The sequence below is a fragment of the Ixodes scapularis genome, unplaced genomic scaffold (assembly GCF_016920785.2).
Source record: "Ixodes scapularis isolate PalLabHiFi unplaced genomic scaffold, ASM1692078v2 PGA_scaffold9__187_contigs__length_104089568, whole genome shotgun sequence".
NCBI classification, from domain to species: domain Eukaryota; kingdom Metazoa; phylum Arthropoda; class Arachnida; order Ixodida; family Ixodidae; genus Ixodes; species Ixodes scapularis.
Genome location: NW_024609884.1, coordinates 81,597,988 through 81,615,624, shown reverse-complemented (window position 1 = coordinate 81,615,624; position 17,637 = coordinate 81,597,988). Strand labels below are relative to the sequence as shown.

The window sequence follows — 17,637 nt, the reverse complement described above, 5'->3', positions numbered from 1 at the left end:
CTGCAGAGTTCCAGATATCGTAGCGGGTTGCGGAAAGCGGTGCGGGACACAAGAAATGATCAACAAAAACTCCCTAATAGAGAGTTTTTGTAGGTCGTTTCCGTAGTCCCGCAAAGTCCTCCACAAACTGCTACAAGTTCCGGGACTCTGAAGGCAAGGCATGCGCCGCGCTCGTGCAGTAATGGAGTCTTCGCTCCGAAGAGCGAGGTGGGAAAATGGTCTACGAAAACTCTCTAATTTTGCGGTTCAGTCTGGAAGGTTTGAAGAACTAGCCGAGCTAATGCCTCTGAATAAAAACGGCAGCGACATATTATCCCTCCTGCTCTGACACGCACACCTTTTATCTTTATGTTTTACTTTTTTACACTCGCGCGTCGACTGTGGCACCGCCTGGTTTTGCCCAATATAGCAGACAGCCTTCCTATACTTGAGTCAGAGCGCAGTCAAAGGCTGAAAAACAAGCAAATACACACAAACAGGCTAAAAGCTCACTGTCACGGACTACCAGCCTCGAAGGATGTGCTCAAAGAAAAACGATGAAAGCCGTGACGTTGCACAGTCGGCGTTATTTGATTGGTGACATGAGCTCATAGCATGCACTACACTTCGACAGCATTGGCATTCCTTCTCCCTCCTACTCTGATGCGCACACCTTTTATCTTTATGTTTTGCTTTTTTTACACCCGTGCGTCGACGGTAGCGCCGCCTGCTTTGGCCCAAGATAGCAGGCGGCATTCTTCAAAGGATGTCGCTACTTTTCCAAGCCGAGCTAATCACATAAGAAGGCGATCGCGTCTTTTTTTTTTTTTTTTTTTCTTTATGCAAAACCGTTATACGCCTTATCGCGCGAAAGTCTGGCGGCGTCGGCGGCGTGACCGAGCGATTGTATCAATAATGGCCGACGGCGCAAAAAGTAAAAATACGTAAAAAATCCCCAGGAGGTTCCTGTAAACAAAGTAAATTAATGGCTTCGAAAAGCAAATTTGGTACACTTCGGTCTGGGCGGGAATCGAACCCAGGCCTCTGGGGTGCGAGACGAGCACGCTTGCTCGACGCCACGTCGACTCCAAGGTTCCGGCTGGCGTGCCTAGTGCGTGCAAGGAACTATAATGCTTTCGAATTCCCACACGTATGCAGTTTTAAGTGTTTCTGCCGAATTTTTTCGTTCTCGCCCGTTACACGACACAAAAATAGAGCGGGGCTCCCAAACCCTTTTGATTGGACTTTGAAAGCATTTGCGGGGCGACAGGGAGGGGAAAAAAACTGCCCCCCCCCCCCCCCCCCCTCTGCGGGTCTGGAAACTGCAAAACATCACCGGTGACGTCACGCAGCCCGCAAGAATTTTGCGGCTTCTGCGCTCTAAAAAAAATCTGGTCGTAAAAGAACTCGTTGGGGTTCTTCGGCTTGTATATATTTGCACCCTGAAAAATTATTTTAAGTACCCCCGAAAAGAGTTCTTCGTGAAAAATCCATAAAGGCTTGTTTAAAGCGCGAGGCACATGCACGTAAAATCCATCCGATCCGACGTCCGATTCGGCAATACGACTGCCTGATCCGAAAAGTTAGGTCGCTTCGGACGTCGGAACGGCGATCCGGCGTGCGTCCGACATGCCAGATAGTTTCGCACGGCAGATGGACTGTCGGAAGCGTCCAGCCAATGATAGCAAAGCTAGCGCGAACGTTATGATGACGTAATGGGTCTCGCGAGACGAGCAAGAAAACGGGACTGACCTGGGCGATGAATCCCGGTGACACATTCGAGAAAGATAGCCCCAGAAAAGAATGCACGCGCTAGCGAGAACGAGCTCCTAATTTCGCTCGTGCGAGCTGAACCGTCAATCTGGGACCAGAGATCTATACCCTGTATAGGAACGCGTACCTCCGCTGGAGCGCTTGGATCTCCTGGGCGGAGCCGAACGGATCGTCGTGTCGCATGCAAGGTCGGAAGCGTGTGCCTCAAACTGTCGCGTGCGGCAATTCGGAGCGGCGTTCGAACTGTCGGATCGGACGTCGGATCGGACGATTCTGCCGTCTGTGTTTCGCGCCCTTTACGCACCTTTTTTTATCCGAAATAGTCATTCATCGCCCAGTTCCCTTTCTAGTGCGCGAGGAGGCGGTAGGGCTTGAGTCGAAACCGTTCTTCACGAGCCTGAAAGAGTTTTCAAACTTCCAAAAAACCTTTAAAAAATATATATATATATTTTTAGAGTGCGGACCTTGTTCCGGACTTGTTTAGTTCATGCTTTACACTTCACTCGCTCGGTTGTGCAATTTTCGAGATTAATTTACTAGTCAACAGCACTCCAAAGCTTGTCGCACTTGGCGTCGCACGTGTGCAGAACCCACCTCGAGAGTCGTGGCTTTGCTGGAGCACCAACGTCACCCTGGAAGTGAACGGGACCACCGAGTCGTTCAACCTGACCAAACCCGGTGTGAATGCCACCGACCGATTCGTCGTGCCCACGCGTCCCTTCACGGAGCTGACCATTAGGCTCCGTCTGGACACGCCCGAGGGTACATCGAGTCGGTGGACGAGACTGTGGACAGTCAGGTCCGCTGAGGACGGTACGTCCACGACTATCTATAGGGAGCATACACTGGACGCCATATTTGAGGGCGATGCTTAGGGCGCATGCTCAGAACGAGCTTACATTAATAGCCTGCGAAGACCGGCAATCTTGACGGTGTGAAATGAACGTTGCAAAAGAACTATGGAAGCTCGCCGTCAGCACGCTCTCAGCAGCCGAGCACACAGATATGGCCGCCAGTGAATACTCCCTATACGGCGTGCAAGGTCGTCTGCTTCTCGCGCATCTCGTGCGTTTGTTTCCCCCCAAATGTGGCCACGTGCGCATGTTTCCTCCCGGCTTGAAGCAATGTTGGTGCGAGCTTCGCTCTCTTGTCATCGCGCCTTATCTGCGCGTTCTATGTTTTTTTTCTTTGATTAGCGTGCCCCTCTTCGCGTTCCAATGCGCCAAAGGCGCATATTAGAACACTTGCTGGCCTTATAGAAGTTCAGCGGGGCTGCCGACGCAGGGGCGATAAGTGTCGAACGCTAGATGTTGAACGGCAGATTTGGCGGCATAATATGACGTTCCAGCAGCTTTCGGCCACTTCCTTACTTTTGGAAGCGGCAGAATATTAGCCGCCTTACACACGCTGGACAATCTGCAAGACTGGGACGGAAACACCTGAAGCAGTATACCCTGTCATATTTCCAGACAGGTACAAGTTACTCGAAAAAAAGTAATTAGTATTTCGTAATTGAGAAAATTACTAATTACCGTAATAAAGTAGCAATTTACTTTTGAAGTTACTTTTATATGTTTTTTTAAGGTAACAAGAAAGCACATAGGTTTTGATCTGTTATCTAAATTGTGCTAGCCAAATATGAATCGGCTTGTTTTTTCACAGAAATGCTTTAATAGCTGGTTCTGCTTCTGCGTGCCTAATTGTTTCTTTTTTTGTTTTTTGTTTGTTTGGTCAATGATGTACTGCGAATGTGTCATTTCTACTTTGAGGTTTAGCACTGCCTGAGCTTGATTTTTTAGAGGGTGTTTGCTTGTTTACAGTGTTGCTTAAGGTACATCTAAAAGTACTTGAAGTAAAGTACAAAGTAAATGAGAGGTTATGTACTTCAAGTAAAGTAGTAAGTACAGCGCGTGCAATGTACTTCAGGTAACGTACTATCAGTTCACAATATTTCAAGGTAAAGTATAAGTACTTTTAACACAATCTTTCATTATGCCCTTTCATATCCTATACAGTTTTTTTTTTTAAACTGGTATACATTGCTCTAGAGGTAATCGGAGTTGCATCAGTTTTTTTATGTAAATGACAGCAAATGTTGTATATAGTCAAGTCGCAACAGAGTATGTTAGTTGTTTTACTCTCGAGACGTGCCTTATAAGTTGACACAATCAACTTATAAGGCACTTATTTGTGTCGGTCTTATAGCCACCATCACTTCACTTAGAGAAATGACCAGATGACGTCTCGAAAGAGCGCGTTTTCACACGACGATACGCCATTTTTAATGCGCATCAGCTGTCTCAAGAAGCGAGCTGACGTCATCAGTCTGAAGCGCGAAAACGGCAGATAGTTTCCTTCGGTTCCATTGGCTGGCGCGCGTCGACGGGGCTCCCATTGGCCGCTGCGCTCGTCAGTTTCACGACCGCTCACCCCATGGCGCTGCGTGTCCATCAGCGCGGAGCTTCTAAGGCGAGGAGGTTAGAAGTACAAGGAGGGGGCACGTTGCAATATTGGCGAAGCCTAGACATAAAAAGTTTAAACGATATTGTGCCCAGCGTGACCGCAGATCTCTCTGGCGATTGGTGTGCGTGACACGTCACGTGTGAGATGGATGGTTGATTGTAGGAGGACTCCTTGCAGGCTTGCGCGGGCTCCGTCCAGCAGGTTTTATCAGATCGAAGGCTAGACGAAGGCTAGCTACGGTCACGTGATGTGGTAATGTTGGGCTGATAAGTGAGGAGAGTAAGGAGGAAAATGAGAAAGAGGCGAGGCGTCAAGGGAGCATGGCTTGTGGAGGCTACGCGGCTGACGTCATGCCCTCTCCTACCCTTCTATTCTCCATGTTGAAAGGTCACCAGGGGAGCACACGCGCCGACCGGTGACGAAAAGTACGCAGCAGACGAAAAAGCGAGCGGACGAGCGGCTTGCATTCTTTCGCATTCACAACTCACGAGGAATGCCTAGGTGTACCTCGATCTTTCTTTTTTATTTCAAATTCAGGGAATGTGCATTGAAATGGGGAGTTTTACTTTCCTCGAAAAGTACCATAAAAAAGCTCGAGTACACCCAAGCATTTCTTATGAGTTGTGAATACGAAAGCATGCAAGCCGCTCGTCCACTCCCTTTGTCGTCTGCTCGTCCGCTCCCTTTGTCGTCTGCTGCGTACTAGCGCGCTCGCGCTTCGGGATCTCGGAGGCCATGGCGCAGAGGCCAGTGGGAGCCCCGTCGACGCGAGCCAGCCAATGGAACCGAAGGCGAATCGCTCATATTGGGATCGCGAAAACCAGGAGCCGTTTTCGCGCTTCAAACTGATGACGTCAGCTCGCTCCACGAGACAGTTAATGTTTCGCATTTAAAAAAGAAATACTTTAGTAAAGAATAAGCAGTGCGTTGCAATATGAAAGATCCACTCGGAGCGCGTGGCCGAGCCGGTGGCTGGCGGGGACGCTGCGAGCGGCTTGGGCGATTCCATGCTGCTCCGAGGGGAGGACACTCACTCGGGCGGGGCGGGCAGTCGGGAAGCGCTTAACAGGTTTTGGTTTCGGTTTTACGGAGGAAAGCGCTTCATTCGGTATCTTGCTGCAGCTGCATAACGATTAAATGGAAACATCTTTATCCAGTTCACGGACAATTTGCCTATACTACTTGTTTTGTCAAAAAGTCTCGAAACAAGCATTGTGATCACATGTTTTTTGTTTATCAATATTTTCTGGACAAATAAACAAAAACGAAAGTTGGATCGAAGCCCCATATCATGGGGGATAAGATACGTCGAAGATTGGATCTTCAAGCAGACATTTCATCGCTCGGTACAAGTATGTTTCGGCGTCTCGCCGCAGCGGGGCGCCCGTTACATACCTCTCCTCTCGTTCGTTGTTTCTGTCGCTCTACTTTTCCACTTTCAGGGGCCTCAGATGGATGGCACGGATCATGCCCTTCGACAGGGCCAAAATAATCGCCCTGGCCAAGATGGGGGGTGTCGCAGGCAGCAATTCCTAGTAGGCCACGCACGCAAATCTGTGCGAAGGTGGATAAACGCCTACCGACAAGAAGGAAGGATTGCAGATGCCTCGCGTGCCTTGCGCCCAAGGGCGCGACGGAGCACCAAGACATGCTGATTGTAGCAGCCATGGTTGACAACCCTTTCATGACTTTGAGGGAACTGAGGGCAGAGCTGTCTCTTAGCATATCGAAATCGACGATAGCGAGACGTCTGCGATGTACCGGGCTTAAATGCCGAGTAGCCAGCCGCAAGCCACTGTTTAGCCAATAACATCGGCAACTCCGCCTCCAGTTCACTCAACATTACGCCGGCTGGGGGGACGACCAGTGGAAACTCGTCGTTTTCGCAGACGAGTCAAGTTCCTCAAGCCGATGGGACCAGAGGCAGGAAGTGTGGAGGCCCGTCTGCATGGGTTAACGCTATACTAAAACTTCATTCCCGTTTAACGTCAAAGCGGCGTAAATATTTAGATGTTGGTTAAATACATAATGTTTTTCATCACGATCTCCATACGTAAGTAATTAAATAGTTCCAAGTAGATGCACTAGCCGCTCCTTAGTGTAACGCAGTGGCGGAAACAGCTAGTGAATTTAATTAATTGAAGTAAAAATGTGCCATTTATTTATATTTCAATCAATTCGAAATCGCCTACACCCTCGCGCATTAAGTGCAGTCATTGTTTGCTCGCTATTCCGTGGTACATAACCTGAAACGTGATCGATTCAGACAAGCTACAAATTCACCACCGCAATTGCTTATCAGTCCATCGCTAACCGTTTAGGGCGTTTTGGCAAAGTCACGGGATGAAACCAACAAAGTAATGCCCAATTGCAATCTAAAGGCATCTAGATTTTGTTCGATAGAAGCCGTATTAGGGGCTGTTTTTGTCAGCTCAGTAACCTCGGTTCTTAAAGATGTTTTCTTCAGACAATGCATGTCTTTAGTACGCTTTTCGCTTCAGATACGACCTTCAATACATTCAGCAGGTTGCTGCAAGCAGACGCTGTACCGTAACCATATCGGGCATGTTGACACTCGACGGTTTAGGCGCGCTACACAGGGTCAACGGTTCTTTCAATACTGAGGCCCACCTTGACGGTATACAGCACATCATGCTGCCTTTTCTGCTCGGTGGACCGCATTCGGATGGACACTTTCTGCTCCAGCAGGACAGGAATCCCGTGCACACGGCACGACGGGTCCGACGCTGTCTGGACGACTTGTGCATAGAGGAAAGGCCCTGGCCACCTAAAGGCGCGGATATGAATCCCATTGAAAATGTATGGGGCCTGATGAAAAAACGCCTATCCAAGAGACGGCTCGCTGATTCGTTGCGTGACGCGCTTTGGCAGGCTGTCCAAGACGAGCGAACTTCTCTCGCTCGGCGTGATCACCTGGCGACCTCTTTGTATACCTCCATGCCACGAAGACTAAACGAAGTTGTAACAAGAGAGGGAGGACACTGATGTTTCAAAATGTTTCAGACGCAGATTCTACTTTGTTTTACGCAGGTGCCGCGATTTTTTGTTGAATAAATGCTGACATGTTGCATATGCACTCATTCTTTTAAACACAATGGAAAGAAAAACCACAGGCGAGGTCCTGTGTTTTGCTGTGCTTTTTCAAAACAATGACAATGCTAGAATTAAATAGAGACTTACGTATCCCGTTCATTAAAATCCATTAATTATGACGTTGTGTTTCGTGGCTTTTGACAAGAAGGGAGCACAAACGATGTAGACGAATTGTTTGAGAACTCAATAAAGATATTCCCATTTAATTCTTAAGCAGCTGCAGCAAGACGCAGATGAAGCGCTTCTTTCCGTAAAATCGAAACCAAAACCAATAAAGCGCTTCCCGCCTTCCCTACCGCCCGCCCGCCCCGCGCCCGAGTGAGTGTCCTCCCCTCGGAGCAGAATGGAATCGCCCAAGGCGCTCGCAGCACCCCCCAGCCACCGGCTCGGCCACGCGCTCCGAGTGGGTCTTTCATATTGCAGCGCACTGTGCACGCTCAAAGAATTTACTTCAAGTAAAGTACAAGTATTCTAAACAGTAGTACTTTAAAGGGGCCATGAAACGAATTTGGGGCTGGGATAAATGATTTTAAATCGGGACTTTACTATTCGCATATCGTTTAGTTGGCCAAAAGAAAGAGGGTAGAAAGTCAAAATCCAGCTTTTCGGTACGAACATTTGAAAATATAGGGGAATATTTTGTACTTTCTTTCCTTCGAAAGCTCTCCGCCTTTTCACCAGAGGTCGGCATTTTAGGTCGCCCTCACTCACCCTCACCCTCACAGCCACACTTACCTAAGCCCCTCACTCACCCTCACCCTCACAGCTACACTCACCTTCAGCCCCTCACTCACCCTCACCCTCACAGTCACACTCACCTTCAGCCCTTCACTCACCCTCACTGAACCTCACGGCCCTCACGCACTCACCGCCCTCACGGCCCTCACGCCCCTCACTCACTCATGGCCCTCACACCACTCACCACCCTCACGGCCCTCACCGCCCTCACGGCCCTCACCGCCCTCACCGCCCTCACGGCCCTCACGGCCCTCATGGCCCTCACCGCCCTCACGGCCCTCACGCACTCATAGCCCTCACGCCACTCACGCGCGCCCTCACCGCCCTCACGGCCCTCACCGCCCTCACGGCCCTCACGCCACTCACCGCCCTCACGCCACTCACCGCCCTCACGCCACTCACCGCCCTCACGCCACTCACCGCCCTCACGCGCCTCACCGGCCTTGCGGCCCTCACACCCCTGTCGCCCCTCACGCACTGATGGCCCTCACGCCACTCAGGCCAGCTTCAGATGGGGCAATTTCGCCCAGAAACTTTACGTCGCAACACCAGCAACACGGGCCGCCCGCGATCACACGCAGCAACGAATTGCTGCAATTTGCCATCGTCATCATAAAATTTTATTTTCTTGCACTATTTAGACACAATTACGCGTTATAAACGTGTTTTTATGCATTTAAATCTCGTTAAGAATACTAATGCACCTTTCTGAAACAGTTTATTTCCAAAAAAAACGATCGATTTCAAACCAGAACCAAGTCTTTCGGTGTCATCATCACCGGCACGAGGTATCACGTGAAAATTTTGCGTCCCTGATTGCATGCAGCCGCTTCAAACGGATTCGAATTGCTCCGAGTTGCATGGCCCTCACGGCCCTCACGGCCCTCACCACCCTCACGGCCCTCACGGCCCTCACCGCCCTCACGGCCCTCACGGCCCTCACCGCCCTCACGGCCCTCACCGCCCTCACGGCCCTCACCAACCTCACGGCCCTCACGGCCCTCACCGCCCTCACGGCCCTCACCGCCCTCACAGCCCTCACGGCCCTCACGGCCCTCACCGCCCTCACAGCCTTCACGGCCCTCACGGCCCTCACTCACCCTCACACTCATGAATTTTCCTGGTTCAGAAACTCACTCACCCTCACCTCACCTGTGAAGATGAGGGTGAGTGAGGGTGAGTGAGGGTGAGTGAGGGCCCTCATGAGTGAGATTTGCCGAGGTATGCTTTTCACTATGATACATCCGCGGTTCCCAAAGCGCGTCAGCGGCGCCAACCTGACGTCAGCCGAGCCCAGCTCACGCATTGAACACGAGAACTGCGTCACTCGGACGTATGCGCTCGTTAACAATAAATCCGTTGACGAATATTCAGATTCGTGTTCGTGGCCAATGAGTTCCCTGACGGAACTTATCGTCACTGGGGAATGACAAGTTCTATGGTGTGCATAAAAAGCACGGTGGAAGTAGTCATCGCACCGGTGCCGAAGAATGTCACGGCGACGTGATTGCACAATTCGCATTTGAGTTGAGGATTAAAGCTAAGGAGGAAGAAGTAGGGAAATCGTTTCATGGACCCCTTCAAGTACTATGTACTTAGAGCACTTCCCAACACAGCTTGCTTTTTTTTTAATTTTTTATACAAAAACGTGGGGGGAATTACTAAGGTTTCTCAGCGATCTTCGAATCTTTGAAGATCTGCATATTCTGAGTTTTGGGAGGAAAGGTGACGCAAAAAGGTTACCTTTGCTTTGCCCTTGAGCACGCGATTCTTCGTGTACAGCACAAACTACGGGAGCACCAGATGAGCTCCAGAGCGAGTGCTGCATTTTGTTGCCTCCCGTAAGTGAGGATGCAGTGTGTACACCTCCTGTAGTGGGCGAGAGTTCCTACGTTTGGGAGAAGCGGGGACCAGCCCTTTCTTCGAACGGGTCAAGTCTCCTTGAGCTTCGGGACACAACGAAACGCCAGTTTTCGGCGCTAATCCCTCATTTACTGGGCCTCTCTTGCGTCGTGTCTGTTCGCTCTCCGCTCCTCCTACCAGGTTTGTTGGAGTGGGAGGATAGTGAGGATTATGGGGGGTTTAGGACTCTCCAAACCACTTTCTTCTTCCCCCTCCCCCTCCTCCTACGCCACATGCTTCCCCCTCTTTGCAATTATCAGCTGATCTTCCAACATCTTATCTCTTTTGTGCAGGAATATTTGTCTCTAGGCAAAGCAACCACTAAAATTCGAAAGTAAGTTGTAATTTGAGTAGAAGTTACTCGGAAAAAGTAATTAAAGTGAACTACTAATTACCGAAATGAAAATGTAATTGAAAGTAACTAAACTACTAATAAAAGTAGTTTAACCACAGTAACTTGACTAGAGTAGTTGAACTACGTACAAGTCTGCATTTTCAAACCATTTAACGTCAGACGGTTGTGAGACACAGGCAAAAGCTAACCGCACTTGCTTAAAGCACTCCAGTTCAAGAGAAACATAGTATAATGAAAGAGCCAACGAACAAAGGAAAATTACCAGAGGGTGACTCCTGCGTTATTTCTTTTTCCATGCAGCGCCCAGCGAAGTTCGGCAACTTCAGATGACAAGAAGCTTCGCACGGCAGGCGACCTTCACCTGGTTACCACCGGCCACGCCCAATGGCCGCATTCGTGATTACGGAATGGTTTTCAGACCACTGCGCCTGGTCCTCCCGTGCAGTCCGATCGAACAAACCGAGACCAAACTAATTGTGCCCATGTCGTCGCGGCGCGTCAACCTCGAAGGGCTACGCCCATACACCGCCTATACCATCTCTGTACACGCTGTGACCGTCAAACCCGGTCCAGAGTTCACGACCAACTTCACAACGGAACAAGCCGGTAAGTGGTCGCGCCCTTCTGAAATCGCGTCTTGTGGAAACCAGCTTATTCGCTTCTATCCAAACGCGTCCCTTCTGAGCCTTCATTCGATAGCTAATCCGATGTAACGATGCAGGCGAGTTGGTTAATGATTACGAACTGGTAGCAGCGCGCAAAAAATACACAGACGAAGGGAAGAATGGACAGGAGAAGCGCCGAACTTCAACTGAACGTTTAATGAAAACGCTGAGGTAACCAACCACGCCTTCATAGCGTCGACACGTATTCAAAAAGGTTATTTATTTCTTGTGTAAAAACACCTATGTTTGACTGACACAATTTTCACCCTCCTTTCCTATCTCCAATGATTCCAGCAATTCCCTTGCAGTTCTCTCAGCACCTTGCCCAAAATTGTGCTGTCGAATTTCGGCTGACACATGCATGTGGCACAGTGCCCCTCAGTGGTAGATCGCAGCGAAAGTGCATATTCTCGTGCTCGATCATTAACACATCGGCCAGTTTGGCCGATGTATACTCGGCCTTAGCTTAGGGGACTACAATAGACCACCGCGACTGCGCATTCAACGTATTTATTCCTGTAATTTATTGCACATTTGTTGCCTCTCCCACCTCTGTCAGCCACTCTGGGGCATAACTGCGACACCTTACTTGACGCCGAAAAGACAACGGGCACATCGTATAGTGCCCCGCTATCTTTTTCATATTGTAAAAGATATCTTTTCCACCATCGCCAACAAAACTGAAGCTGGGAAGCCCGCGGCGCTAAGTCGTTCAACCTGCCTCCCAAAGCTCCCCTGTGGAGTATGGTAGCAAGACTTCTCTAGGGCTACCAGCAGACACGACGACGCGATGTATTTTTTAACTAAATTCGAGTGAGAAGAATCAAAAGGCAAGAGTCCTATCTTAGTGCGAGGCTATTAGAACGGACAAACATGGCGCTCCGTGAACTTCAAATTTAGGTCAAGAAATTGCAAGAACATGCCGTCTTGACATTCGTGTGTAAATTGTAGTCGCCCAGAGTGTCGCGCGAAGACATCTTCCTTTGCACTGTGTCACATGTATGTGTCAGCCGAAATTTGACAGCATCACGATTTTGGGCAAAAGGGGTAACAAAACTGCAAGGGAATCGCTGGAAGCCAACAAGATAGGAAAGGAGGGCGATATTTGTGTCAGTCAAACGTCAGTGTATTTACACAAGAAATAAGTAACTTTTTAAGCACGTTTTGACGCTATAACTGTGCGGTTGTTTACCTCGATGTTTTCGTTTCATTAAACGTTCAGTTGAAAATTCGGCGCTCGTCCTGTCTATTCCTCCCTTTGTGTATTTTTTGCGCGCTACTACCAGTTTGTATTCGATAGCATCACGCTCTAGCCATGGTACCTTAAAGGTTTCCCGATTAGCACAGAATAAGCACAAAGTCCAAAGCGGAGCGCGCCACACTCCCAATAGTTAACGCTGTCTGCTTAAAGGCCCTGTCACCCTGAGGCAACAGTGGGACAACTCTATCCGGCGACACGAAGAACTCATGTTGTCCGACAACCCTGTCACACCGCGCTGACTGCGGGGACAACACGGGGAACACTCCGCCATCTTGACTGTTTACCTTCGTTAGTGTGCGGCGCGGAGTCACTGGAAATGAGTCTAAGAAGTGCTAGTGCGTTCGAAGAGCTGGAGAACACCACGAGATATCAACCAGTGATTGGGATTAGAAAGCTTGACACGGGGAGTATTTTTCACCCTTTATTTTATCAAAATGTTCTTCATTCTCTGACAAAGCAGGTAACCCTAACCAAAGAAAAGATAATGGAGTATTTCTGTCCGGTTCTTTCGTTCATGCAATTCCCATTTCTACTGTAAAATTGAGTTACTACCGGCAATACCTTAAAGCGTCTTTCGTAGCCTGGTGTTCGCTGAACTGACAGTGCTTAAAAACTGCGACAACGACGCGATCGGCCTTCATAACAATCGGTGGAATAAATATTTTTCAACGCCGTCTATTTGTCTACCGCCTGCTATGTGATCGCTTCATTCACCCAAAACGTCCAGGATACTTTTTAAACAAATCAGGTGTCTGATAGTGGCTCTTTCCGAGTTCCAAGCATCAACAATCATGATCAAAGGTGTCGTCTTATTACCTCAATTTTTTTAATCTTTGCTTTCCTGGATTATTTTTATGATACTTTATCAGGTGAGTAGGCATGCCATTTTATTTCACTAGCAGTAGTGTGAGCTGGTCTCTCGGCAGCTCTAATTTCTACACCAGCGTGAATGTTCATGACTGTAGCTGTGACCATTTCGACAATCGCTTTTGCGTAATTGCGCAGTAAAAAGTATTTTAACTGCACGCCAGCATTAATTATTGTTAAATAACGTTTTCGAAGCCTTCATTTAAGTACGACGTTATTAATAGGGAACTAGCTATGCCACGCAAGCTATCTCTTGTCGTGTTGCCGGCCCCAAATTCGCTCAGTCAGCGATCAGGGCAACAAGCGTTGTCCAACACAAGTTGCTCGTGTGTTTGTTGCCGAAAGCTGTCATACCGAGGCAACATTTTAGTTGTCGTCCGTGTTGTGCTGCTTTTGCCGCGATGTGACAGGTTTGTCGGACAACACAAGGAGCGAGCAACAAGTTTCCCGACTGTTGTACAACGTGTTGTGTTGCTGTAGCCGTCGTGTTGCCTCAGTGTGACAGGGCTTTAAGGCACTCACACTGAAGAAACATGGCGGCGACAGCAATACGACATGTTCATCAAGACTTGGCCAAATTTGTTCTTGGTCACCCTGTTGCCCGACAAACCTGTCACATCCGGCAAAGTCCGCAACACGAGCGACAGTAACATTGTTGCCTCGATGTGACAGCTTCCGGCAACAAAAACAGCAGCAACGTTGTTTTGTTTTTTTGGACGACGCGTGTTGCCCATATGAGTGGATAAGCGATTCGTGCCGTTCATACAAGTTGACAGCACAGATAACTTTAATTGCAATTTTTTTATTTTTTTTTTATTCCTTACGTGTGTATTTAAGAGCTTACTCAAATAAAGGCCTGGAAAACGCTATTTAACAATATTTAAGGCTGGCGTGCAGCTAAAATAGGTTTATGAATGTTTTTACTGCGTAATTACGGAAAGCGACTGTAGAAATAATCACAGCTACGGTCGTAAACGTTCAGACGGTTGCTGAAATTAGAACTGCCCAAAGAATAGCTAGCATTACTGCTTGCGAAATAAAATCGCATGCCTACTCACCCGTTAAAAAAAAACAAATTATGAAAATCATCCACGGAAGCGAGCCATTAAAAAATCGAAGCGCGAAAACGACCCGTCTGATCATCATTGCTGATGCTTGGAACTTGAAAACAGTCGCCGCCAGACATCTGAATTGTTAAAAAAAAAAAAATACCCAGGACGTTTTGGGGAATGAAGCGGTCACATAGCCGGCGGAAATGTAAAATAGCGTCGAAAAATATTTATCTCACCGATCGTTATGAAGTCCGATCGTGTCGGTGTCGCAGTTAAAAAGAGAGAAAAAAAAAACACTGTCAGTTTAGCTCAACACCAAACTACAAAAAACATTTTGGGGTACTGCCGGTGTTCACTGAATTTTACACTAGAGATAGGAATGACACGAAAGACAGAACCGGACAGAAACGTTTAATTCGGTGCCGTAAATCGCGAACATAGCAACGATCTCATCTTCCTCGGTTTGGGCTAGCTGCTTCGTCAGCGAATAAAGAACATTTTGGTAAAATAAAGAGTGGAAAATACTCCCCCTGTCAAGTTTTCTAATCACAGTCACTGGATGATGTCGTTCCTTGGTAATTCCCGGCCCTTCGAACGCACTAGCACTTTGTAGAGTCCCTTTTCTTGCGCAACCGCGTCACTACGAACGAAGGTAAACAATCAAGATGGCGGAGTGTTCCCTGTGTTGGCGCGCCTTCAGCGCGGTGTGACACGGTGTTCGACGACTGTCGTACAACAAATCGGTGAAGACAGTTGTTGGGCAGAAAAAAACGTGTTTCCTGACGGTTGCTGTTGCCTCAATCTGACACGGTTGCCGACAACATGTTGACCTCGTGTTGATGGACAGAGTTGTCCAACTGTTTTCTCAACGTGACAGCGCCTTTAGAGTTGCGTATCAGGCTGTAGGCTTCACCAAAAGTGGATTGTGCTGTTGAGACTATGCGAGTACGTGCTCCTGGCATCGAGCGTGCACCTGCTTTATGGCGAACGCTTGTTCAGTCGAGGCCCCTGCTCAGCCTGGAATCTAGAGGTCGAGTTTTCTTGAAATTCAGTACGCTCTAAACGCTAAACACCGAGGAAGCCCATTTTTGGGCCTCCTCATTAACTGGATGTACTACCCTGAATAGATTGCATAGTGATGGGCTCTCCACTTGTTGTCGACAGACGGTCGGATATTTTCTTCTTTCCTGTACTAGAGACCAGGGTTGGAAAGCATAAAATAAATCCGATTTATTCGATTTAAATCAGATTTCATTTTATTTTGAATCGATCTAGCTATATAAAACAATGGCTCTTCACCACTAAATGTATGTTTCAACAAGGTCGATTGATTGATCAATTCATCCGATCACTGATAACAATGCGGAAGAAATTAATACTGTAAATCTAAAGTACCGTTTAATTACAACCTGATATTGCTAGAATCTCCGCGATACTAGATAAAAACACTTTGACTTGTTTGAGATAGGAAAACATTTTTTTTTTATTTTTCTGTTGAATTTTGAATTTAATGAAATCGGACATTACTTTTTAGTTTTCGTTTTTTTTTCTTTTGCGTTCAGATTTTGTTGCAGTATGACATTCCGTAGCCGGAGAACGAAGTAGAAGGTACAAATCAAATTCGACGCTCCAAATGCTCAGAGGAGCACTTCTTTTTGCTCGTGTTCAGTATTATATAAATATTTCTTGCTTAATGATTATTTGGTTCATATGCAAAACACATGCACATGGAATGCATCAAATGATAGACATTCAGGAAATAAGAAATTTATACCGAAATTTTTTTTTGGAAAGGTTTGATTTAAATCATCATAGTAAAACTGCAGTTTTACTATGATGATTTCAACGAAACCATGGTTTCGTTGAAATCAGGGCTTAAATCATATTGATATTTACTCTCCACCCTGCATAAGAGCCATCTGTACATCGGCAAACGTATCTAATATCTTCGACGGTGCTTACCTGAGTCGACATGTTTCATCGTACTCAGCATGCTGAATACTGAAGAGAACGACCGGTAACCTAGGTCTGATGTTTGTGTACAGTTCCCGAGGGAACCCCGACGGCCCTGAACTACTCTAAAGGGACTGGTGACGAGTACGAGATCTTCTGGGGGCCCGTCCCCTGTGAACTTGCCAACGGCGTCGTGCGCCGCTACTACTTGGAACTGGACAGCGCCGACCCGTGGGAGAGCAGACTGGTGAACCACACCACGGGGGACATGAGACTCGCTTTCAGCGACCTGCTGCCCTACACGCGCTACCGGGCCAAGGTGTTCGCAGAGAACGACGCGGGTCGCTCTCAAGTCGCTGCCGAGCTCAACTTCACCACGTCACCTGCCGGTGAGACATTTCCCACTGAATGACTGACAGCACGAATCAACGATACAGATATCGCTTCTTTAAATATGTTTAAAGTAGCATGTGTCAAAAAAAAAAAAAATACGGATGTGATGAAAAATTGCGCGAACGTGACTAGTCTTTGGCAACTTCATTAAAACCGACATATGTTTAATTCTGGTGGCATTATTGGCTTTTATCACAGTGCCTGATTGGAGTCAATAATGCGTTAACATTAATTTCTTTATTTCAAATGACCTTCAAGACTCCCTCAGGGAGTGCATTGCAGAAGGTTTTAACACCGGTGTTTCAAAAATTAGTAAAAAAAAAATGTGAATAATGCGAATGAAATGACACAAGAAAGTATAAATGTTTAAACTGAAATCGATCAAGAACAAAACTTTGTGAAGGCACTTTCGTTTTATTCCCCTTCCCTTTTTTACTACTATGAGGCAGCGGTGAGCATGACTTCCCACAATTTCTCTTTGAAATGAAGAGGATAAGATATGAGAACGGTGCTGTGGGGAAAGTCATTCCATTCTTTCCCTGCGCGTGGGAAAAATGAAGCAGACGAGGTCACTGTTTCAGTTCTGGCGCGCATCACGTTAACCGGTACAATAAGGAGTTCGTGCAGATTGCATGATGTACGGTGAATTAGGCTGGAAATCGTAACAGAATTTGTTAAAAACTTTTATAGCCCGTTGCAACTCAAGAAGGTTGGGCGAGGTAAAGGAAGGCCGGAAAGCAAAAAGCAGACAAAACACTGGAGAGAGGAGGATGTTTCCTCCTCGCCCCCCCCTGTCGTCTTGAGTTGCAACGGATTAGAGTGTAAAACATTTTCGGCGAAGTGGTAGGTTATCCACTTGGGCACGTTGTTTTAGACCGGTTACACTTATTTCATATGAATATCTAGAAAAAATGAACATGACTGCACAATTTTAAATTGCTTCTAATTGATGATTGAGGTAATTTTGAAATGGGTCCCATATAACGGAAGCGCACTCTAGCTTTGGGCGGATTAGTGTTTTATAGGCGGCAAGTACTCAGTTCGATGGTGCGAATTTGAGGTGACGTTTTAGTTGTCCGAGTTATTGGTTAGACTCAGAAATTGCATAGTGAACATGTAGTC

General features: G+C 47.5%; 1 protein-coding gene across 1 annotated transcript in view; it reads left to right on the top strand.

The window, feature by feature from the left end:
• LOC8034325 (phosphatidylinositol phosphatase PTPRQ-like) overlaps window positions 1–17,637 on the top strand; it is a 190,946-nt gene that overhangs the window by 16,181 nt on the left and 157,128 nt on the right. Inside the window, exon 3 of the mRNA XM_042287453.1 lies at window positions 2,310–2,565. Within this exon, the coding sequence (XP_042143387.1) occupies window positions 2,310–2,565 (256 nt within the window). The remainder of the gene's footprint in view (window positions 1–2,309; window positions 2,566–17,637) is intronic.